Source organism: Alexandromys fortis, unplaced genomic scaffold (genome assembly GCF_014885135.2).
Source record: "Alexandromys fortis isolate MF-2015 unplaced genomic scaffold, M_Fortis_MF-2015_v1.1 scaffold_165, whole genome shotgun sequence".
Classification (NCBI taxonomy): Eukaryota; Metazoa; Chordata; class Mammalia; order Rodentia; family Cricetidae; genus Alexandromys; species Alexandromys fortis.
Genome location: NW_026068038.1, coordinates 1,046,686 through 1,071,296, shown reverse-complemented (window position 1 = coordinate 1,071,296; position 24,611 = coordinate 1,046,686). Strand labels below are relative to the sequence as shown.

The following is a 24,611-nucleotide window of genomic DNA, read 5'->3' as shown; positions in this document are numbered from 1 at the left end:
CCCTTCCAGAAGCTTCCAACAGCACCCTGTCGAAAAATCAGCCATGCACCTAAGCCCAAGTCCCAGCCTGGCTGCCAGATGGGCTCTGGGCACTAAAGTTTCAGGTCTTTATTGTGGCCAGCTGACACTAAGTGATTGATTACCCCTTCCCAGCCTCACTTGGCCCAGCTAAATCAGACTCCAGGCTGGACAAAGTTGGGGACATTTACCACGTCTGCTTTCACTTACATTTTCTTTGGACGAGACTTTTGCTTGTAGCCTCGGTTGGTCTTGAACTTGTTATGTAGCCGAGGATGACCCGGATGCTCCTCTACCCTCCACCTCCAGAGTGCTGAAACCACAGGGTACCGGGTTCTGGTGCTTGCCATGCTAGACAAGAAACCACCAAATGAGCCCCACCCACAGCCACTCGGTCTCATTCTGAGCTCCCCAGGTGATTCCTGCCGGTTGCTGGCTCAGAGAGCAGCTAGAAAAATACTCAAGGGTTCTTATCTAAGAGCTGTCGCACCCTAGGGACAGAGGTAGCTTTGGTGCTCCTGACATCAGGGGACCGTGCTGCTGGCATCCAGCGGTGGATGTTCGGGGAGCAGTTCAGCCTCATGCAGGGAGCTGTGGTGGAGAGAGAAGTCATAGCCCAGAGGGCTGAGACCCAAGTTCTCAGAGGCCGTGTGGAGGAGCCCCATCTCAGTACAGGCAGGTGACAAGAGCATCATCCTGTCTCCTCTCTGTCCTCTGCCTCCCCCCCCCCCCCAGAATGACTGGTGTTCCCTTCCTAAAGACAACTCAGACGTTCAGTCCAGAAGTTCTATTTGTGGGATGGCCTGTGACCTCCCTAAACCAAAGTTGCCACATTGAGGATAAGTGAGAATAACCGTCTACCCTGGGCCAGTGTCACAGGCCCATGGTGATATCAAGGCCCCTTGTAATATTTGGAAAATAGCACAAGATGTGGAGACCTGGAGCTTGTAGAGTGGGCGTGGCACTACAGGCTTGTGACAAAGAATTGATCAAGGTAGGTGAGTGGGGCTTCAAGGAGGGGCCCCTGAGAGAGCCATTAAGACACAGATCTGGACGCCACATCTATGGTTGGAAGTATGTGGGAATGTGATTCAGTGCTGAACATGTGCTGGGCTTGTAGAGGAGGGGGAATGGGGGAGCCATGTCTTTTTCTTTTTCTTTTATTTTGGTTTTTCAGGACAGGGTTTCTCTGTAGCTTTGGAGCTGTCCTGGAACTAGCTCTTGTAGACCAGGTTGGCCTCGAATTCATAGAGATCCACCCTCCTCTGCCTCCGGAGAGTGCTGGGATTAAAGGCATGCCCCACCACCGCCCGACAGGGGAAGCCATGTCTTATCTCTGGCATTGAAAATATAAAAACAAAGAAGCCAGGGCCTTGGCCCCTGTTTGAGATCCCAGCATTTGGGAGACAGAGGTCAGAGGATCAGGGGTTCAAGGGCAGCCTGGGTGGCATACAAGAGCCCCTATTTCAAATAATGCAAAGGAAAGCATGATGCTAGCCTTAGGGGTAGGGAGTCCATAGCCAGAGTCGTCTTAGCCTGAACCTTCAGGTCCTCTGCCAGCTGTGGCAGATGGAGGCACGTGGCCAGTTAAAATGCCAGAACCCAGCAGCCGGGGAAACCCGCGGGTCACAATGCCACCTGGACCTCCCAACCGCAGCGACGAGCTGGGGGCGTTACTTCTACGTCTCTGCAGGAGAGGCGGAACTGGACGCCCCTTTCCCTCTATAGCACAGGAAACAGCCGACTGGTGCCCAAACTTTCCCGGGTGCTGGGAGCGCGGCTGGGGTGGGGGAGGCGGGCAGGGAGGCGCGGCAGCCGGGGTTGTGACTGCGCCCAGGGCGGGCTGCGGGGCGGAGCGGCCTGGGCGGCGCCGCCCTCCAGGTGCCGGGCGGGGGCCGAGGCAAGCGCCGCTGCGGGGAGAGCAGGCCGGGCCATGACCCCCGTGGTCCGCGGCTGCAGGCGTGTCGCCTGGTGTCCCGCACGGCCACCAGCGTCTGCGCCCAGCGCGCCCCAGAAAGCGGTGAGTGCGCGCGCGCCGTGCGCGCCACGGCGGACGCACCGGGACCTGGAAGGGACGTGGGGAGGGACCCAGGACAGGGGACCCCTGGGCCGTGGAGACCAGGGACGGTGGGGATCCCGGAGTGTGTGTGTGGGTAACCCGGGACGTAGAGACCGGGGGTTACAGAACCCCGGAGGGTAGGTACCCCAGGGTGGGGTGAAGACGCGGGGGGAGGGGCTGTGGAGACCCCAAGGTGGTGGGGGCTCCAGAGTGATGGGGGACCCTTTGGTCCCAGGCGTCCCACAACTTCCCGCAGACTTCGCTGCCCAGCTCGGCTCCTTTTGGCCGCGTGCCTGGCATTGGGCGGGGGCGTGTCCCGCGCGTGGCAGCCTCAGGCCCCTCTGTGCAGCCGGCTTGGCTGTCAAGTAGCGGAGCAGTCGGGCGAGGTGGGGGCAGGAGGCCTCGGGAGGAACCGCTTCCCTCCACCAAGTGTTTCGAATGTATTATTGATGAGCTGCTTCGCTTAGGGGCGCCCAGTACATCAAAGCAGCTTCGCGACCGCAAAGGGCGACCCGCGCAAGGCAGGCACTTCTCTTGGCAGGGCTGGCCTGGGCAGATCTGGGGAGGGTGTGCGTATTTGAAAGAGGCCCGGCAGCTCCCCTGGGGGACTCTGAGGGCAGGAGGGACTTCTGGCCTTTGCCAAGAGAACAGGGTAGCAGCAATGTAGAAGTCATTCCGGAGAGAGTATAGAAATGTTAGAACACACCCGGTTTTACAGATAAAGAAACTGAGTCCCAGGCTGCTTCATACGAATGGCAGACTTTGATGTCTCTCTTCAGCCTGAGACTCTCCCAGGAGATCCTTCCTATCTTGGGTTGTGCTACCAGCTAAGAGTACCCCTTACCTGTCCAGACCCCTTTCCTACCCAGGCCACAATGTAGACTGGTCCTGTCTAGGCCAAACCCAGCTCTGGTCCTGTCCTCGTGCCCCTCCCCCGGGTCCGGGTCCTCTGCACAGGAGAGAGGCCGTGTATTTATGGAAAGACTTAATCCCTCCACCAGCCCCAAGGCCTGGAAAGCTGTGTCTAATCTGTCCCTGGAAGGCCTCAGCTGGTGGGCACACACCAGGCAGGAGTGTGCCTCCCCTAGGGAGGTGTAGGTCACTCGGGAGACTCCACTCGTCCTCCTGGGCTGAGGACGCTGAGATGTTAGTGCTTAGCCAACAGTAGGCCCGTGCCAGGCCTGCGCTGGCTGTTTTCACACTCACACCAGCCCTCTAACCAAAGCCTCTTCTTGTCCCCTTTTTAAAGGCAGGAAACTGAGGCGGGAGAGTAGATAGGCTAAGTGTTAGCCTCGAGGTAACAGGAAATGGCTCTTATCCAGGGAAGGGAAAGCCAGGCCAGCCCTGTAGAATCATGGGAAATGAACCCACCATAGAGACTGATAGAGAGCCCTATCAAAAGAAACTCAATCTTCTTCCAGGCTCCACACAGCCTTGGGTTCCTGATAGTAGCCACTAAGGTCACAGTACCCATCTCTCCCATGTCCCTGTGTCCAATCTTTCAGAAAAATAATTTATGTGCATGAGCATTTTTGCTCGCATGCATGTCTGCCCCATATACATGCGTGGTGCCCTTGCAGGGCACCGGATCCCATGGAGCTGGAGTTACAGATGGTTGTGAGGTACTGTGGGATGCTGGGAACAGAATCCAGGTCCTCTGCATGGCCCCTGAGCCATCTTCCCCTCACCCATCCTCCATGTTCAATCTTGGCTGCTACAGAAAACACGGGACACTCTCTTGCACGCACATGGTCGGCTTTAGTGTTTAGCAGATGTTTTTAATGGTGTGAAGACAGAGTGAGGCATGAGCGCCACAGAGTGGCCCAGAGCAGGCAGCAGGCAGGTGGGAAACCGGGGCTGTTGGCCTCTCTGGCCTTGGCAGGGAGGTACCACACAGCCAGCACTGTTCTCAGCATGGTGCCTGGGGTTGAACTTGAAAGGATTCTTGTCCTGTTACACAAATGAAGTGACTTCCTAAGCAAGGTAGAAACCCAGATGTGGGTGTGTCCATCCTGCTTGAAGCAGGAAACAGCTCCACATGGGAGCTTGGGAAACAGCTAAGGGACCAAGATGCTCTGCCCAGCCTCCTCTTGCCTCTCAGGTCCATGAGCTAAGCCGATGGTCTGGCTGCTCCTACCCGGCCTGTTAAAGGAGGGCTTTGTTAAGGAGATGGGGCACCATGCCACTGTGACTCAGGCTCTCTTGGCAGGATAGTTCTCCTAGGAGAGGTGGCTGGGCAGCGCCATGGCCAAGGGGGCTTCCGGCCCAACTGCCTGCTTAGTATTCCTTCCCTCCACTCATGACAGCTGGGGTCGGAATCAGAACTATGGGCAAAGTAGCCAAGGTGCCAAGGAGAGAGTGGAGAGGCCCAGCTCAGGCCAGTTGCAGGTCCACACCCAAGTGGGACCCAGGCATCCTGCCTTCAGCCTGGAGCCTGTCACTCGGGCTGCTGTCCTCCCTCCTCAGCAGCTCTAGGTTTGTGTGACCCTAGAGCCCAGTCTTCCCCAGGCACAGGCTGGAGACTGCCTTTTATGCACCCCATAATGGCTTTTTTCCGGGGCTGCGAACTTGTGAATGCCAGATGGTGAAGTCACTCCCGATGGACGCTGGTCCACTGAAGACTGCGCTGCCTACTCTGTGTCTCTTCCCCTGCCGCCTCCTTGTACTGCTCAGTTACTTGAGTTTTAAGAAAGCAGTTGCAGGAAAAGGTCAGGAGAACATGGGTGGGAAATTGTTCTCCTTCTCATCCTCCACAGCCTGTTAGAGTTCAACCCATTGCAAGAATCTGTATTGAGAGGATCGGGGACTGGGCTGTGGCTCAGGTACCGTGGGTATGCCCACTATGCACAAGGTCCTGGGTTCGATCCCTGGAGCCCCAATGAATCAACTAGACAATGTGGCCAGTGACTAGAAACTGAAAAGTCAGCAGAGCACCTGTTAAATAGAGAGATTGCCTGTTGTGGCAGGTTTCATCTGCCCCCCAGCCTGTGGGTCCTCCATCCCTGAGGCTGACCACTGTCCTGTGGCCCCTGAAAGGAGAGACTGCAGGGTGGTTTCCACACCCTCAACCCTGGCCAACATTGCCTGAACTTTCCTGGACAGCGGCCCTCCGCCCCAGCACACACTCAGCCCAGATGTGGTCAGCAGGCACTGTGACCTCACAGCTGGCTTGTTTTACCACTGCTTCCTGTTGTGTGCCCAGCTGGCCAAGTAGGGGCCTGGCCACGCGTGGCCGGGACAATGACATCCCCCGTCCCACTCTAAGTGCTCTCCTTTCTTCACAGGCCTGCAGCGGTGACGACGCCATGGGGCTGAAGCCCTCCTGTCTGAAAGGTAGGACAGAGTGTGGGGTGCTGGAGGCAAGGGGACAGACTGGGGTGGAGATAGTATGGGGGGACCCAGAGGCCTGGGGTACTGGCCTAGACTGATGGAACCTCATCTGTAAAGGCAGCTCGTATATACAGTAGGTACTCTATAAATACTTATTCTGCCTCTGTGACCTCTTCCAGGCCTTCTTTCACCAGAGGTTTGTGCCCTAGGGCTTCAACTTTCTCCTCAGGCTTCAACTTCCTCCTCAGAGGAGAAGTCCTTGAAAAAGAGGGTAGCTAGGAAGGGGGAAGCCTGAGCAAGAAGCCAGGCATAACTTGGGTAACTGCTTCCCAGGACATGCTGGAAACCTGCCACCATCCAGCCAAGAGGTCAGCTTGGTTAGTGCTGGGAGAAAAATAAGGCCATCAGAAAGTTCTAGAAGGGTGCAATATCAGTGAGAGGTATTGGTGGAGGCAGCACAGACCTCTGTCCTGATATCCCCCTGTGACACAGGCATGATCCCCACCCCCATCTCCCAGCCTTGAAGTCCAGACTTGCCCTGGACAGCTCTGCAAGGTACCATAGGCCCCACCCCCAACTGCTTGTTGGCATCCAGCTTGCCATGGTTCCGTCTGTCCCCACAGCTCTCCTGGGCCATCCCAGCCCTAGTTCTCACTGACGGCTGTGTTTTCTCTTTCTTTCTTTCTTTCTTTCTTTCTTTCTTTCTTTCTTTGTTTTTTTTATGACACAGTTTCTCTGTGTAACAGTCCTGTTCTGGAATTTACTCCATAGACCAGACTGGCCTCAGACTCACAGAGATCCACCTGTCTCTGCCTCCCAAGTGTTGGGATTAAAGGTGTGCACCACCACTGCCCAGCCCAGTGTGTTTTCTTGATGGCCCCTGCCAAACACATCATTACTCCATATGCTGAGCCACTGGCCTGAACACCAGGTTCTGCTCCCTGCCCACCCTAGGCTCCCCTCCTCGCCTACCCCAGGCTCCCCTCCCCATTCTTCCCGTGCACCTCTGCCTTCCAAGATCAGCCTGCTCATGGGGGAGGGGGAGAGGAGAGGGAGGAGGGGGGAAAAGGGAGACGGGGAGGGAAATGGGAGGCGGGGAGGAGGCGGAAATCTTTTTTTTTCAATAAAAAAATTATATTAAAAAAAAAAAAAAAAGATCAGCCTGCTCAGAGGTCTGTGTTCTGTGTTCCCCAACCTGTTCAAAGCTCTGGAGACCTGAACAACAGCCTTGATTTCCTTAAAGTGGGGTCACGACAGGACATAGCTGTGGGGTGTCCAGAAGTGTCAGGCTCCGAGCACTCAGGCTGCCACTGGGGTATAGCTCTCCTGATGATTTCATCCCTGGGCCCTTCTGTTCCCTGGGTTTTCCAGCCCCTACTTCCAGGTCTTAGGAGACTTGAGGTCTCTGAGTACTAGCTAAAGCATTGATTGCAGTTAAGATGAGCAAGATGAACTTCTGGGAAGAAAGAGAGAACTCTTTCCCCCAGGAGAACTGCAAAGGCTGGGAAAGAGTAGATGGATGTCTCCTGAGCTTCCTCTCACTTTGTGGGTGGGGTAGGGGAGGGGCAGATATAGGACAGCACTTAATTGGCCCAAATGAAGCCTTGTGCCTTGGCCTGGGAGGGTGGAGCATCTTGACTGACAGCTCCACCAGGACTGCTAGCAAGAGGAGTACTGTGCTGCTCGTAAGGTGCAAGATGGCCAGGCTCAAAGTGCAAGGTGGCCAGGCTCAAGGTGCAAGGTGGCCAGGCGTTGGAGGAGCGGAGTCAGCCTTCACTGCACTCCAGGGCTGGCGCTCTGAATGACCAGTGAGTGCACAGGTTAGGGATATAGACTGCCTTGCCACTATGTGGCCAGGGCCCCTGACATCCTGCACTTCTCTATAGTGTCAACAACTCTAATGCCTTGTGTATGTGGACCCCAGGATTCTTAGAGAATCTAGCGATCGTATGCATGGTGTAGTCAGACTTTTCTTTGACCCCCCCCCCCAGCTCACAAATAAGAGCACTGAGACTTATTATTAATTTTGAAAGCTCTTTGTGTGTGTGTGTGTGATTTTTTGAGACAGGGTTTCTCTGTGTTGCTTTGTTGCCTGCCCTGGAACCCTGGAACTAGCTCTTGTAGACCAGGCTGGCCTCCTGCCTCTGCCTCCCGAGTGCTGGGATTAAAGGCATGCACCACACCGCCCGGCTCCCAACTAGCTCTTATAATTTAACTTGTTTTTAGTAACCTATGTTCTGCCACATGGCTTGGTTACCTCTCCTCTGTCTGACTTCTTCAGTGTCTTGCTGGCATCTCTTGCACACCTAGATTTATCCCAACACCTTTCTCTCCCCGGAAATCCCACCTGTCCTCTCCCACCTAGCTACTGGCCATTTAGCTCTTTATTATTAAACCAATCACAGTGCCAGGCCTTCACATAGTGTAAACAAATACTGCACAACAGCGTGGGCCAGTTTCTTACCTGGCTCTGTTTACTGAGTAATCCCTTTCCCAGGCTCAGTGTGTTGTGGCATGCATCTGTGTGTCGTAGGGGCCAGATGTTTCATTGTGTGGATTTCCAGCCAGCTTTGCATTACTGCCACAATATACCTGAGAAGAACAAGGTACAAAGATGAAAGGTTTATTGCAGTCCATGGTTTCAGAGTATTCCATGGTTACTTTGGGTCTGTGACTAGGGACTGTGGAGTGCTGCGAATGAGGTGCCGGGGCTGGAGAGACAGCTCAGGGGTAAAGAGCACTGGCTGTCCTTCCAGAGGACCCAGCACCTATGTTGATAGCTTACAACAGTCTGTAACTCCAGAGCCAGGGTACCCAACACCATCATACACACATGCAGGCAAAACACCAGTGCACATAAATTTAAAAAGAAAGAAAGAAAGAATGAGATGCCCATCTATGACTGCTAGGAAGTTAGACGGGTTGGGGCAGAAGCCACAGTCCTAGCATATACCTCAAGGCCATGTCCTCAATGATCTAACTTCCATGGGGCTTGATTTTTACAACTATTCTCATGGCCTGGGGACCAGGACTATGACACATAGGCCTTTTAGGGGAGTTTAAGATCCAACTAGGTATGTACCTGAAATCCGCCATTCATGGGGCTTAGGCAGGAGGGTTTCTGCAAGTTTGAAGCCAGCCTGGGCAACATAGTGAGCCACAGGCCAGTCTGGGCTGTGCTGTTACCCTGTCTCAACAAAAAAGCAGTAGACCATGGTCCAGCAGGATGGGACGTGTTTTCTTTCTCTCCCACCCATCAGTGGGATCTTGCCTGGTTATATTAGGATGTCCAAGATGGTTCAACCTGGGACCTAGACTATCTCTCCAACAGGACCCACCTCTATCCTGCCCCACCACAAGGCTAAAAGCCACTGTGCACCAAGGGCCCCTGGAACAGGAACTTTGAAAAGGGTCCCTCCAAGGTGTCAGCTCATATAATTTTCCTTGCATGCTTTGGGTGTGTTGGACCTTGGCCTGCCTCCAGCTAACCAGCCTTGGTCCCTGGAGGTAATGAAGCCGAGACTTACCAACCTGCCAGACCCACCATGGTGGAACCTGGTTACACACACACACACACACACACACCCCGACATACAGCGTGATGTTGTCCACACAGGCCTACTTGTGGCTCCATTTCCTGTGTGGCCTGCTCCATTGCAGCCATAGGTTTGGCTCAGTGCCGTGCTGTGTGCTGTCTGTTTTGTTTCCTTGAGACACTGTCTCATATAGCCCAGGCTAGCTCAAGGTCTATGTAGCCAAGGATGACTTTGAGTTCTACACGGTTGCTTATATAAGTAAGCCATATAGGATATTTTGCCATGATGGTGATGATGATGATGATAACTTGTTTGGAATATATTCCAGGAGTCAGAATGGTCAAATGACAATAAATGGCTGTTTTACTTGGGGGCTTAGCCTGGGAAAGGCTCTTGTCTGTGAATTCCATATGGATTAAGTCATTTGTCTCCAAGACAAGGAAGCTGAAGCCCAGAGAGGGAGTCCAGCTTGCCTGAGATCACACAGCTTTGGCGCAGGCTGTATTTGAACTCTTCCAGAAGCCTTGCTCTAGCCACTCCATCATCCGCCTCCATCCTCAGGCAGCCCTTCCGTCTTCCCTGTCCTCATTTAGCTCCCCTCCCTTTTAGCTTCCTCTTCCTCTTTGCTTCTGAGTGCACAGCTGTTGGACTCAGTCCACCCGGTTCCAGGATGCTGCCTCTGTGAGGTCCTCAGACTGATTAAACCTCCAACACCTTGTTCTAAAAAGGCTCGATTCACCCTGAGCCAATTCACCCCAGAGGTGGAGGGGGTGAGTCACTCATGGGGCAATAAATAGGCAAGGGACCCAGCTGGGACCCACCTAGAGCCTCTGTCCCTCCATCCCCAGGACTGCCCCTGGGGCTCAGCTGTTCCCAGCTAATCTTTGTAACACTCCCAGCTCCAGGCCACATCAGAGCTCCAGAGCATGCATGCAGCACAGGGCAGCTGCCCTCCTCTGCACAGCACAGCATCCCGCCACCCCAGAGCCTGGCTCAGCTTAGCACTCCAGACTCATTTCCCATGAACCCCTGCACGAGGACGGTCCCGTGTGTGTGTGTGTGTGTGTGTGTGTGTGTGTGTGTGTGTGTGTGTGTGTGTGTGTGTCTGGGCTCAGGGTTTTCAGGAAAATAAGAGACATCTTCCACCCTGTCACACCGTGGACGGAGAACCATCTAGAGAATTCTATGAACTGCACATGCTGAGGGCTCACCAACTGACAGCACCATTCCTTTGGAGGCCAGGACAGTCAGAAATTTGTAACTGTCATGGGAGTGGACCCTGGAGGCAGAAGAATGGTGAGCTAGAGGTTAGCCTGGGCTACACAGTGAACCCTCAGGTTTTTTGTTGTTGTTTGTTTGTAAACCCTTGTTTTAAAAATATAAATTTTTGGTTGGCGAGATGGCTCAGCAGTTAAGAGCACTCGTTCTTGCAGGGGACCTGGGTTTGGTTCCCAGTGCTCCCACGGGGGCTCACAACTCTCTATAACTCCAGTTATGGACGTCATCATCCTGTCATCTTCTATCCTCTGCCAGCACAGACCTATGTGCAAGCAAAACACTCATACGCATAAAATACATAGTTATTCTTTTAAAAGATAATATATTTTTTTAAAAGACTTTTTTTGGGGTTTTCTAGACAAGGTTTTTTCTGTGCAGCAGCTGTGGCTGTTCTGGAACTCTCTTTGTCAACCAGGCTGACCTTGAACTGATCCACCTGCCTCTGCCTCCCAAGCGCTGGGACAAAAGGTGTGCGCCACCTCTTAGCTAAGACTCATTTATATTTAAGTATGTGTACACGTGCGTTCAGGTAAGGCCAGAAGAGGGTGTCAGATCCCCTGGAGCTGCCTGATGTGGGTGCTGGGAACCACACTCAGATCTCGGGTCCTTTGCAGGAGCAGCAAGTGCTTCTGACCACTGAACTGCCTTCTAGCCCCAAATCTTTTCTCAGTGGCACAGTCTGGCTCCTACAGTGCCACCTGCCTCAGTGACCCCTACTGTCCATGCCTGTTCTTCCCCAACAATCCGCTTCCCACCACTTTTGTCTCCTTCTGCCTCGGGATCTTTGCACCTGCTGGTCCCTCTGCCTGAGATAGAGCTCTCTCTCCATAGTCAGGGTGGCTACAGTCCAGTCCAGATTAATGTTGGGGTCCCTCATGGTTCCTCGGGTTCTTTCCTGTACCCCTTTCCTCTGCCAGCCTGGGCTTTGTGTTCACATAGCTATCCGTGTTTGTCTCCTCTCAGGAACCCCGCCCGGTGATAGCACATAGCAGATACTCGGTATGCTTGTTGGCCAAAGAAAGCCTGCCCCGGTTTACAACCGTGGTCTGGGCTCTACTCCCAAAGTAGGCATTTAGCCTCCTGGAGTTCTATGTGTGCCTACCTTCTATTTTGGGCTCAGATACACCTAGATTCCTACTCCCATGGCGGTGGCATTGCTGGGCATTGAGGTTGGGGGTTGCCAGTCCCTTGGAAGCTGGAGCCCATTTTATAGATGGGGACATTAAAAGCCAGGAGGTCAGGGGGCTGGAGAGATGGCTCAGTGGTTAAGAGCATTGCCTGCTCTTCCAAAGGTTCTGAGTTCAATTCCCGGCAACCACGTGGTGGCTCACAACCATCTGTCATGAGGTCTGGTGCCCTCTTCTGGCCTGCAGACATACACACAGAGAGAATATTGTATACATAATAAATAAATAAATATTTAAAAAAAAAAGCCAGGAGGTCAAGGTCATAGTACAGCAGAGATGGGAGGTGACTTAGAAGAAGCAGAACAGGGTCCCTCTCAGGTGAGCATTGCAGCGGGGCACTGTCCAGCTCTCTGCCCCATGCTAGGACTTAGCCCTCCTGTCTCCCTGTCACCAGTGCTTAAGCTAAGCCTCAGCAGCACCCGATGGCCTCAGGAATTAGGGCAGATGCCCTTCCTAATCGCCAGTGCCACCTCACCCCTGTCTGCTGGAGCCAGTTAGTGAGGACCCTCGGCTTGAAGCCACCCTGGACTCAGAAGTCAGCCCTCCATTTGCTGTGTATCTGCCCAGACTCAACCCCGGTCAGGAGGCTAGCCAGCCTGCTCCTCCCGAGCCCACCTCGCTCCTCCCCAATTTTTAAAGACTATTTTTGGCCAAGTGTGGTGGCACAGGCCTTGAATGCCAGCACTCTGAGGCAGAGTAGGTAGTAGTTCCACAGGGGTAGTTTGAGATTAGCAGGAGCTACACAGAGAAACATTGTCTCCAAAAGAATAGTCCTTCTGTGTCCCTTAACGGTTTGACGCATGTACACCGTGTGTCCCTTAACAGTTTGACGTGTGTACACCGTGTGTCCCTTAACGGTTTGACGCGTGGACACTCGTGTGTCCCTTTACGGCTTGACGCGTATATACCATGTGTCCCTTCACGGTTTGACGCGTGTACACCGTGTGTCACAAACGTGTCCACAGCTCTGCACAACCTCTCCCGCAGCATGTCCCTAATACCTTAGTGTTCTGTTCTAACACACTGGGCCCTTGATGTTTTCAGGACTTTGTGGCTCCAGTCTTCCTAGTGTACGAACAGGAAACCTACAGCTGTCAGTACCTGCTCCAGGCCTTGAACACATCTGGTCACTACCAAGAACAATGCCACACACACACACACACACACACACACGAAATTTTTCTTGAGACATAGTTCACACTGTAGTCCAGGCTGCTCTGAAATGTATTCTGTATCCCAGGATAGCCTCAGATTCAACAGCCATCCTCCTGCCTCTGCCTCCCGTATCCTGGGATTATACAGTTTGCACCTGTGACCCTCAGCTGAGGTTGATATGTGCCTGTGTCTGTGGGTGTGTGTTCCACAGTGAGAATGTGCCACAGATGTCAGAGAAAAGCCCCATGGAGTGGGTTGTGGTGAGCATTGCACACTACCATCTCAGCGTGCAGGAGGCAGAGGCGGGAAGATCAATTCAGGATCTGCACAGCAGAGCAAGACCTTATCTCAAGATATAAGCAAGTGGTGCACACTACTTTAATCCCAGCACTTGGGAGGCAGAAGCAGGTGGATCTCTATGAGTTCAAGGCCAGCCTGCTCTACAGAACAATTCTCCTGTCTTCCCCTCCCACCCTCTCAAGTGAGGATGACAAGTGTCTGCTCTTCATCCAGGGATGACGGATGTGTGCCATGAGTCTGGCTTTGCTTGTTTCCTGTGGCTCAACTCTTATGGTCACTCCCAGAGGGTGGCCACCTTTGTCCATTGTAGGGTCGACAAGCTGAGGGCCAGGAGAAAGGGTCAGAGCTGATCAGTGATGAGTCCATTCTAGACCCTGTCTCCTGCACGGAACCCTTGCTCTCCACAGCCGAGACCCCAGCAAGATGGCAGGGACAGGTTGCTGGGTGTGCAGGGTGCAGGCAGGAGGTCAGCCCTTAGTCTGAACTCCCTGGCAACCTCTTCACAGGCTCTGCCCAGTGCAAGCTCCAGCTGCAGGTCCCTGACGCAAGCAGGAGCTTTTCCCTTAATTGAAAAGAGACTTAAAACCATTTCTGTTGGGGCCCAGGCTGTCGTGAAAAGGTGAAAACTGCCAGCGCCGCCGGCCATTGCTGAATCTGTGGTAACGCTAGGCTTTCCCCGCGGTGGGAATTATAAACCGTGAAGGAGAATGAGGATTTCATGTCTGGATCTCTCACAGGCCTTGACCCTGTGCTTTCTCCAGCATGCCCTGCCCCGGTGCCCTCTTCTCCGTCCCTCCTGCGGCTTTGACTGTTCCCCACCCCTACCCCCAGCAGCCTCCTGAACTCTCACCATCTCCCCTCCAGCCACCCATGGCCTGTTGTTTGTCCTTGTCCCTCTGTGACCAGACTGAGTTTCTGTGCCTGTGTCTCCAGGACCCAACATCATTTCCCTGTGACCTCTCTGTATCTTAATATGGCGGCCCCTCCCAGTGAAGTGCTCGGCTCCCAGAGCCGTCCCTTCTCTCCCCAGGCAGACCCTGAAATTCCTGTGGCCCATTCTCAGGACGTGCGAGTAAGAGGTCACTTGGCAGCTGCTTTTGGAAAAGGGGGTGAAACGAACACAGAGGACAGGAGGTTCACTCGCTGGCTTTTATTCTGAGTAAGGCAGGGCCGTGTCTCGACCCCCTGCTGGGAGCTTCACCTCCTTCTAGGACGAGGTTACCTAATTGGCACAAAGGGGAAACATGTGACCGAGCTTTAGGAATGCCCAGGGTTTAGGAAAACAAGAATAAGGTGGGGGAGGTTCGTGGCATATTGGCTAGCTAAGAAAAAAGAAAATCTCACTGTTTCTGTTGCTGGGCCCTGGAGTGGAAGGCAGGAAAGGCTCTGTGGGCAAGCAGAGAAACGTCTGAGGGGTCATTTGCTCTCGGTTGTGTAGCCAGCACACAGAGCACTGCCTGGTACACAATGGGTGCCCAGAAAATGCCAGTTGTCAGGGCCTGAGCTCCTCCAGGGCCAGGCCTGAGCTTGGTCCTTTATTCAGAAGCAGGTCACAGAAGCCTGACACAGCAAGTGGACAGCCCTGGCCAAGACAGGCCTCTTTCCCAAGAAAGTGGGTGCCCAGAAAGTGCCAATTGTCGGGGCCTGTGCTCCTTCCTCCAGGGCTTCCCGGGTGCCATGCTGAGACTAAGCTTGTTCCTCCTGCCTCCACCTCCGAGTACTGGGATTACAGATGCTCAGCTCACCACGTGGTGTTGGGGCTGGGCAAGCTCTCTACCGGCTAAGCTGAATTGCCACTCCTAGAATAGTACCATTCTGTCTAGCACCCACTCCAGTGGTACTCAGAGAATGGTAGAGCCTCTCCACGTGGGTGCCATGGCATACCAGGGGCCTGATACTGGTTGGTTTGATGAAACGCCGAAGAATAAACCGTCTGGCGTTAGTAACATGTGGTGTTCCTGGGTGGTGCATTAGGGGTCCAGCTCTGGGGCTACTTGCTTGAGTTCATGACGGACGACAGTCTAGTTCAGTGGTTCTCCAGCTGATGCTGCGACCCTTTAATACAGTTCCTCATGTTGTGGTGACCCCCCCCCCACACCATAAAATTATTTTCATTGCTACTTCATAACATAATAGGTAGGTATTTTCCTACCTATTGTTATGAGTTGCGATGTCAACACCTGTGTTTTTTGATGGTCTTCGGCGATTCCTGGGAAAGGGTCATTTGACCTGTGGTCTTAATCCACAAATTGAGAGCTGCTGGTCTGGCCCCTCTGTGGGAGTCATTATATACCCCACCCCCAGCAGAGGAGAAGAGAGGCTGAAACGGGTGGGACCACTGCCCAGGTGGATTGAAACCCAGCTATCTGCCTCATGCTGCACTGGGTCCAGGAGGTTGGAGCAGAGCCCCTTGTGTGTGGAAGTTGGTTTTTATGTGGCGAGGGAGGCAGGCGGTTGGACAGGATCCCAACGAGCCAGAGTGCTGTTTTACAATGAGCCAGTAGAGGGCACCTGCGAGCCATCATGCCTGCTCAGGGAGGTAACTTGTCTTAGGGGGCAGCCTGAGTCTGTTCAGGCCTGAGAGGTCTGGGGAATGCTGAAGGGAGGGAAAGTAACCTTGTGAGCTCACCTGGCCCCGAGCTTTAAAGAATGAGACCTGGGGCTGAGGCAGGAAGGATTAGAATCACAAGAGGCCATGCCTCCTCTAGACTGCCTATGATCCTAGTTCCCTCTGGTGTGAGGATAGAGACAGTGAACATAAAGGCTCTGCTCACCTCGGCTGGGGAGGCTGCAGCAGGAGGCTGGCCAGCTTGGTGGGGAGATGGCAACCAGCTTTGTGACCCCCAGGCAGGCCATGCCATCCATGTGTGTATGGTTTCCGTATTTTACAGCTGGGGAGATCAAGGTTCAGAGAGTCAAGCCACCCATTTCCACAGCCACCCTGGTTCAAGGGTTCCCAACCCTGACTGTGAATATCCAGGAAGCTTTATAAACAGCCAGTACCAGCTCAGAAGACATAGACTCGGGCCCTTTGGGGGGCGGGGAGATTCCTGGGTAAACTGTTAAATCCCCCAGAGTGAAAGCCAATAAGAGAGAGGAAGAGGAGGAAGAAAAGCTGGGTGTGGTGGGGTACACCCGCAATCCCAGCAGGAGTTGGGGGCAGGAGGGGCAGGAGTTCAGGGCCAACCTTGGCTATGGGAAGCCCTGGTTCAGAATCAAAAGAAACTTCTCAGAAAATCCCCACAGGGGCTGGAGAGATGGCTCAGCGGTTAAGAGCACTGCCTGCTCTTCCAAAGGTCCTGAGTTCAATTCCCAGCAACCACATGGTGGCTCACAACCATCTGTAATGAGGTCTGGTGCCCTCTTCTGGCCTGCAGGATACAGACAGAATATTGTATACATAATAAATAAATAAATAAATAAATAAATAAATAAGTGAGTGAGTGAGTGAGTGAGTGAGTGAGTGAATGAATGAATGAATGAATGAAAGAAAGAAAATCCCCACAGGCAGCCACGGGGTCACCACAGCCACAGACAGCAGAGGGCAGGGTTAGCTCGCAGCCCAGCCTTGCCTAGCTGTGTCTCAACTTCTCTGAAGGCAGCTTAGGCTGTGGCTGCGGGGTCTGGTTGACTGAGGGGGTGTGTAGAAGGATGCTCAAGGTGGTGGAACCCTAGCGCATGAAGGCCTCCTGCCCAGGCTCCAGACCCAGTCCATGTCTGGCTCCCTGGCCAGTCCTGTGCCCCTCTTCACCTGTCCCTCTGGAAACAGGCTTCTGATCGCCCGAGGCAGTCCCAGAACTGACAAATGACAGCTCTGACTCCCAGGGTGACTGGCATTTGTTTTTTAATCTTCACTGTTGTCTAATCCTCCTGAGAGCTTTGCCCAGAGGCTGCACAACGGGGCTGAGGGAGCCAGGGACCTGTCCCTCGCTCTCCCTTCTTCCTTCCCCTCCTCCCTCTCATCTCTCCTCCCAGTCTTCCTTCATCTTGCCCGCTTGTACCCCCTCCTTCTTCCTTCCCTCCTCCCCTCCTCCAGCATCTCTCCTGGGCCCACTGAGCCCCAAAGACTTCCGGCATAAGCTGTGGGCTCTGTCCTCAAGCTCCAGACCCTGCTGATGAGTGTAGTTACTGTGTCAGAAGCGGGGTGGGGGTGAGGAAGGAGTTCGAGTGGGAGGCTCCTTTGTCACTGTGGGGTGATCCGCACCGTCTTTTGTTGAGGTCTCTGGAAGCCATAGTCCAGAGCCGAATCCCCAAGCCCCTACATTCAGTCACATACAAATGGCCCAGGTGTGCACACGGTCACATGATCAGGCTCTGCTCCCAGATGTAAGGGTGGCATGACTGTGCCCAGGCTGTGGGACTCTGCTGGCTCCCTGGGACGTCAGCCTTGTCCTAGACCCACTTCCTGGGATCATCCTGGACGGAGGGCAACAGGAACTGACCAGCCACGGGCACTCCTCTGGGACCTGTTGGCTGCCTAAAAATAGAACTTTATCAGGAAGGACCCTGTAAGGTCCTTCGTTGCCACCATCCACAGAAGCAGGGTGCTGCCGAGGTAGTTACCACAGGCTCTGTGCAGGGAGCCGCGTGCTCCGTTATTCATGATATCCAGGGACAGGAAATGTTGGCACTGAGAGTCGTCGTCCAGTCTCTGGCTTAGGGACCCCAGCTGCCTCCTACCAGCTGGTCAGCCATGTGCAAGTTATTGTTCTCTCTGGCTCTCAGCTTCCACATCTGTGTAATGGTCGGGTAGCACTTGGCAGAGAGAGCTGTGAACTGAGGGGAAAAGACTGTGTCAGCCCCGGGAGGTTTGGACCCTAGAAACCACCTCCTGTGTCCTTGGCTGTTTCCCACGCTGGCTCCTGCGTGACACCACCGTGCTAGACTCTCAGCCAGGAAGTCTGCAGGTCAGGGGGAAAGGGCTGAGGCACTGCCAGGAGCTTGTCAGGTCCCAGGGTGACATGGGGTTGAAAGGGGGGGTGTGCGAGAAGGAGAGAGACACACTCGCCTCACACTGGTCACCATGGTGACTATTTTCCAACAGAAATGGATGGGTTTGCTTCTGATTTTGTCAATAGAGAAGGGAACGCTGTGAGGAGACAAAACTAAAGCCAAGGGTGACGTGGAGTGAGCTCTCACTCCGCCTCCGGCAGACGGAAAGCTTCACTGCGCAGGCAGATGAGGCCCGGAGCACCAGCTGGCAGGTCATCTGCCCCTGGGCTCATTCTTAGAGGCCGGCGGGGAGGAGTGACCTGAATTTGGATCACATGAGAGGCGAGTGCTGCTCCACAGAGGTTTGTATCCTGCGGGGATTTTGATCTGTGACCTCATTGGTCATGGCTTCTGTTGGCTGTCTTCCAAGCTGTCAGAATCCTCCATCAATGGTCTGGAGACTTCTCCCGGGAGAGACTTCAATTGTTACTTAAGGGACTGGTGACTAAGTGGCCAGCAGGTGGCGCCCTCCTATGTGAGGAAGCTAGTTGCTAAATCCAGCCCCATCCCCTGGCACGAGGTCACCCACCCTGCCTAGCCAGCTGCTCCCCAGGCCCCCTGTGATTGCTAGAAGGACCGATGGACCTCACCAAGACATGCCACACTTGGTCACAGGGCATGAACACGACCGTCCCGTCTGTGGACTCACAGATGGTGCTGACCTCCCTCTAACCCTGCCCGCCGCGTCACAGTACACGCACAGGGTGGATGCGTGATGCGGACATGTGGTAGCACTCAGAGTCCTTACCTAGGAAGCTGCTGTGGTGGTTTTACTCTTTCCTCTTTTGACATTTTTGGGGGGCCGCCACCCAGGTCCCAAATAAATCACACACGGAGGCTTACCCTTAGTTATGAATGCATGGCCTTAGCTTGGATTGTTTTAAATTATCCTATCTTTGGCCTCGGGGCTTTTATCTTTCTTCCTGTATACCTTTTCTTCTTACTCCTTGTCTGCCTGTGTCGCTGGTCCCTGAAGTCCTCCTTCCCCTCTTGTTCACAGATCCTTCTACTCCCAGATTTCTCATATTTATCCTCTGTCTGCCAGCCAGCCTGTTTCTCTCTCTGGCCCGGTACCTGTGAGACAACTACTGGGCTTGGACGTGGCCTTACCGTGTGGTGACATATTTACAGACTTCTTCCTGGAGCCCTGGATCACTGCAGGTTGAGGGCGGGGATATGGCGATCGTTGGGTGCCTTTTCTGAGGACCACGACACTGTGGAGGCCACTAGGTGCCTCAGGGGCTCCTTTTCCTTTCAGCCTTGAAGGGAAATGTACATCTGGACGGGCACGTGCTCCCATTCTACCATGCTCTCCCGTGGCCCTGACCTGCTGGGGTCAGAGCTAACAACAGTTCTTTTTAGTTTTTATTTTGGTTGTTTTTTTGAGGCAAGGCTAAAATCGTGTGTGTATGTTGTTCTTTTTGTTGTGATTGTTGTTTCTTTTTAAGTTGTTATATGTGCATTGCTGTTTTATTTGCATGTGTGGCTGTGTGAGGGTGTCCGATCCCCTGAAACTGGAGTTACAAACAGCTGTGAGCTGCCCATGTGGGTTCTGGGAATTTAACTCAGGTCCTCTGGAAGAGCAGCCAGTGTTCAACCACTGAGCCATCTCCTGCTCCTTCCCCTCTACCCCTGAGACAGAGTGAGTCTTGGCTGTAGCCCTGACTGTTGTGGAACTCAGAGATCCATCTGCCTCTACCTCCAGAGTGCTGGGATTAAAGGCGTGTGCTGCCTCTACTACCCAGATAGCTTTTGTTTCTTGAGATAGTCTTACTGTGTCTCCTGGCTAATTGTGGTCTCCTAATCCTCCTGCCTCAACTTCTAAGCATGCCTCCACCATGTCCGGCTGTAAGAAACATGGTCTCCAGGCCCTGGTGCACTTGGTGTCTTCCTGGGACAGTATCTGACCTCCCACACAGTCTTTGTGTGGCCCAAGGCAGGACAAAGACTGACACTTCTGTCATTCTCTTCTTTAGAATGAGTCCCCTAAGTCCCCTCCCCGCTAGGACTGAAGCTCCACAGGTTGGGGACATCCTGATAGTGACCAGGGCTTGCCTGGAATGTGGTAGAGACAGTCACTCAGGACTGGGTGATTTTTTTTTTTAACTAATTGTCCCCTTCTCATCCTGCGTGGCTTGGTCCTTCAAAGCTAACTGGGGCCAAGTGGGAATGAAAGGAGGACAGACACACAGACAGAAGAGCTGGAATGAGGTGGGCTGTGCTTGTTCTGATGGGGGATAGCTACAGTGTAACTGCAGCAGGGAGACCATGTGCATTTATTATGTATGGAGTAAGGAAGGGTTTGCTAGTCTTGGTGCCAGGTCTCTGTAGGGGAGCAACATCTGAACTGTAAACGTCTGGGAGAAGGAAGATGCTATCAACCTTCCTCCTCAGACCCAGGGAGGCTTTGCCATTTCTGTGGATCTCAGGTACTGGGGCCTGTCATGTGGCTGTTCCCACATCAACAATACACATCCACTCAGGGCTTCCTCTACTCCCCGCAATCTGGTGTTCTCTGGAGTCAAGACAGGACTCCGGAGTTCAAAGGTTTCAATTATTTAATGTAAATTTAAAACTGTCACTCACTCTGCTCCAGACTGTGCTGGGCTCAGGGGACCAATAAGGAAATGGTGGCTACTCTAGGCGCCCTCAGCAAAAGCAGAGATAAGAGCTGTCCTCTCCGCCCCTGTGACTAGATGAGCTCAGACAAGTCAAAGAGGTCATGTGTTCGTAGCTTGGGCCGTCATTCCCGAAGATGGGCATGCTATGCTGGCTTTTGAGGGATGGATAGGAGCTCATTCCCCTGGCAAAAGAAGAAAGTGTATATCAGGCATGGGACCAGCATCTGCAAAGGTGTGAAGAGGCTGAAGGACTTCGTGACTCTTGGTTCTAGATGTGAACAGGTGTCCCTCCAGACGGGACTCAAAGGTCATCTCTCCACTAGGGCTGGAGAGGTGGCTCAGTGGGTGAGAGCATTTGTTGCTCCTCTAGGGGAACCTGGGTTTAGTACCGAGCACTTCCACGGCATCTCACGGCCTTGAAACCTCCATGGGCACCAGGCACTTGGTTCGCAGGCATTTATTCAGACTTTCAAAAATATAAAATAGAATAAATAAACCTAAACTTAAAAGAGGGAAACCTTTTCACACTGTCTATGGTGGTTCGTGCCTGCAGTTCCAGCGCTAGGAAGGTTGGGGTAAGAGGATTGCCTTGCATTTGTGTGCTGAGCGAGTTCCTGGTTAGCCTTAACCTGGGGTAGAATGAGATCTCGCCTCACAAACGAAAACAAATCACAACCCAAATCTTTTCCTCATGCAGGACTTCTCAGAGCCTTTGACGGGCGGAGTTGTGAGCGACTAGCAGAGGATAAAGTAGATGGGTTTCAGCCACCATATATATGGTTCCCAAACTCACTATGAGGCCCCTTCCTGGAGCATCTCAGAAGGTCAGGTGTTCCAGGGGACAGACCTTGGGAAATGTTGCTCGTACCTGAGAAGATGCTGCCACTCCCATGCACATCTCTAGGGACAGACAGAGCTCAGTGCCCCCATGGAACTGTGTAAGGTTAAGGATACATTTCCCCTTCCTGAGTCTCGGTTTCCCTATCTGTGCGGTGAGAATGGCAGTGTCCCTTTGTGGAGTGTGGCCACTCTTCAGAGGAAGGCAAAGGGACTGACTTTGGCAGGTACCACCCAGAGGGCCTGATGCTCTCACTGTCATATCCTGTATCCCTCAGGCTTTAAGATGTGTGTCAGCAGCAGCAACAACAGTGGCGACAACCATGACGAGGCCCCTGTGCTGAACAACAAGCACCTGAGTGTCCCCAACATCATCATTACACCCCCAACCCCGACGGGCATGGGGCTTCCCAGGGACTCCAAGCTTGCAGGTGAGGCAACACCGCTATGCAGAAGACTGCTCCCAGGATCCCTTCTGTGCCATGGCCTGACCTGGGTCCCATCTCCCCCTGAGCTTGTTAATGTATGGTCAACGCTGACCGCTCCGTTCTGGACCCTTTGTTATGATGCCAGCCCTAGCTAGATGTAGCTTGTTGGGCAATTGTGTGAGCAGTCCTTGCTGGCAACCAGGAGGATGATGGATTTTGTCTGGGCTGGCCCGCATGCCATATCTTACCCACGCACCGGAACTGAAAGATACACCATCCCTGCCCACAGCAAGGTGTCCTGTCCTCCATGATGCTGGCTGCAGCAGCTTGGTCAACAGGAAAGACTGGGAAACGGCCCCACGCCAGGCTATGGCTGTCCTTGGGTCTTCCAGATATGAGGGGAAGGGAAGATATGAAATGTCCCTGGCCAGACAGCATACAGGGTGGGGTGCAGACTGGTGTCTCATCTGCCTCCTGCTGATGCCCTCGGAGCTGGCAGGTAGACTCTCTTGTGCAATGAACGGAGCTACATTGAGTCAGGCCTGGCATGGCAGGCCCACAGTCCTAGTTATTGGGGAAGCTAAGGCAGAAGGATCACAAGTTCAAGGCCGTCTGAGCTCCAAAGAAAGCTTGGGGCCAGCCTGGGCAACTTAGCCAGACCCTGTATCAAACACGGACAAAAGGGTTGCTTGTGTTCAGTGGTGGAGTTCTCGAGGCCCTGGGTTCTGTCCGTCTCCAACACCGAAGGGGAAAAGGAGGCTGTTGGTGTGGGGACGGTTGTGGCTGGTGGCCCATCCGAGGAAATGGGTCATTTTCTCACAGGTGCTCAGGAACAGACTTAGTGTAGATCTCGCCCCTTGACTACAGACAAACAAACTGAGGCTCACAGAGGCTGATGAACAAATGATGTAGAAACTCCATTGAGTCTCTAGGGCGGGGAGGCATCATGGCAGAGCAGGCCCAAAAGGAATAGGTTCCAGGGAGCGATAGAAATCCGGCAGGAGGGCAGAAGAACCACCTTTGTTCCTTTCCACTCTCAAGAGAGAACCAGCTCAGATCCCAGAGAACCACCCTGGGTCCCTGCAGACGGTAGCCACACCAGTTACCTCATCAGGCCGCCCTCTGAACGGACCTGCCAGCTCTCGGCATCTCCACACCGAGGGGCCAAGTTTCCAGCAAACAGAGCCCAGTCAAACCACAGTACCCACCCTCCTTCGTGGCCTTCCCCAGGCTACATGATGGATACACACCCACTACTTCTCACTCCCACACTGTAGGTACTATCTGTAGCTCTGCTTTAGAGAAGGGGGAAGGAAGGGATCCAGAGAAGGCCAGCAAGACTCACCGGAGGGCCCACAGAAAGGTACAAGAAGAGCCAGGCTCCCGCCCATGGCTTCTCTGCCTCACAGCGAGTGTCCAGGCAGACCCAGAGAGGACATCAGAGACCTGGTCCTCAGCTTCACCACAGGGACACCTCTCTCTGGGCCGCAACCCTCTGGAAAGTTCCCAAGGTCTATACTTACCCCACAGCATGGTGAGGTGACATTTCAGGCTGAAGCTGAGTGCTTAGGAGGCTCCTGACCCTTGGGGGAAGTTCCTTTTAAGTTTGGACAGCTGTGGGGAGCATGGGTTCAGAGAGGTGACCCACACAGTCTCTCGAACCCACACTTTGGTTCCACCAAGTTTCCAAATGTGCTACTGTGAGTTTCCCTCAGTGTCATCCTCTGGGGACGACAAGAAGAGATGGAGGCCTCTTGACCTCAGGCCCTGCACATAGCCGTGCTGTTGATGCTACTAAGAGAAACATCGCTAGACTGGAATAGGGCCCGACGAGATGGGAAGCCTTGATACCTACTCCAGGAATCCTGAGGAGTTTCTGATCTCCCCCAGTTCCCAAGAGGACCTGAGTGGTGGGGGACTGAAGCACTGGGGGTTCTTCTCAGCCTTTGGTGACTCATGCTAGCTTGAGGTGTCCTGGGTGGTGTCCTGAGGTGGAGAATGTTAGGCCTAGGGAAGCTGACAGAGGACCTGTTAAGGTGAGCTCTTCCTGATGCCGATCCCTCTCTCCTAGTCTGGATGGATGAGGCCATGTCCTATCAAGATGACGGGGAGTTGGACCCTGAAGCCTGAGAAGTTACCTGGTGGTAGGACCTGTGTGGCAGCTTCCTGCCTCACTGCCCCTTGCCCCAGGTGTTGGGGACATGGCTACCGGAGCAGCTCAATGAGGACAGTGAATTGGGCCGTGGACCGAGACAGGAGCGGCCAGAGGAACACAGCAGGGCTCTGGCCCCAGTGGAGCAGACATCTGTTACCTCCATGTTCTCGCCAACCCAGACCCCAGTTTGGTGAAGAGGAGGTGACCCTGCCCTACAGCCACTGTGACCACGGACCCTGGCCCTCAAGGTCACAGCACACAAGGACTTCTCGCCAGAGCAGAGCCTCTGTTTTTTACAAGTTGTTTTACAGGTACAGAAACCACGTCCTGAGCGAGATTTATAAAATAAAGCACCTTTGTGACTTGTAGGGTCCTGCTTCTTGGGTTTGGGGGTGTCTACCTCGCCAGGGTGGGGAGCAGGGAGGGACATCACAGGCAGTTAAGACTGGGAGCGCCGTGTGTCCACACTCTTGGCCTTTTCTCAAGGAGCGGAAATAAAAAGCCCACAGAGATTGCGAAGCAGCCTGGGAATGTTATTTAAAGGAAGCGACAGGCAAGCTGGGAGCACATTGCAAGGACCGCCCACTGGCGGTGAAGACATAACGGTGCTTCCTTTCTTGAGTGCCGCAGCATGAGCGGTAGGGTCACTTACTGGGGGACATCTGTGAGGGTTGTAATACTTATTTTTGGGGTGTTTGTCTCAGCACACCCACAG

The 24,611-nt window shown here is 53.7% G+C and overlaps 1 protein-coding gene across 1 annotated transcript; it reads left to right on the top strand.

Annotated features, from left to right (window-relative positions):
- The first annotated feature begins 1,893 nt into the window (after window positions 1-1,893).
- Window positions 1,894-24,241, top strand: CUNH16orf74 (chromosome unknown C16orf74 homolog). The gene is made up of 4 exons (XM_050165202.1): window positions 1,894-2,038; window positions 5,362-5,410; window positions 21,592-21,744; window positions 23,813-24,241. The coding sequence occupies exons 1-4, from the start codon at window positions 1,952-1,954 to the stop codon at window positions 23,869-23,871; spliced, it is 348 nt and encodes a 115-aa protein (XP_050021159.1). The 5' UTR covers window positions 1,894-1,951; the 3' UTR covers window positions 23,872-24,241.
- Window positions 24,242-24,611: the final 370 nt, after the last annotated feature.

What these genes read in the sequence shown, in the direction of transcription:
- CUNH16orf74 (XM_050165202.1), top strand. Translation starts at nt 1,952, where the DNA reads ATGACCCCCGTGGTCCGCGGCTGCAGGCGTGTCGCCTGGTGTCCCGCA. An exon ending in CCAGCGCGCCCCAGAAAGCG is followed by an intron (nt 2,039 to 5,361) that starts GTGAGTGCGCGC and finishes CTTTCTTCACAG; the next exon opens with GCCTGCAGCGGTGACGACGC. An exon ending in CAGGGACTCCAAGCTTGCAG is followed by an intron (nt 21,745 to 23,812) that starts GTGAGGCAACAC and finishes CCTCTCTCCTAG; the next exon opens with TCTGGATGGATGAGGCCATG.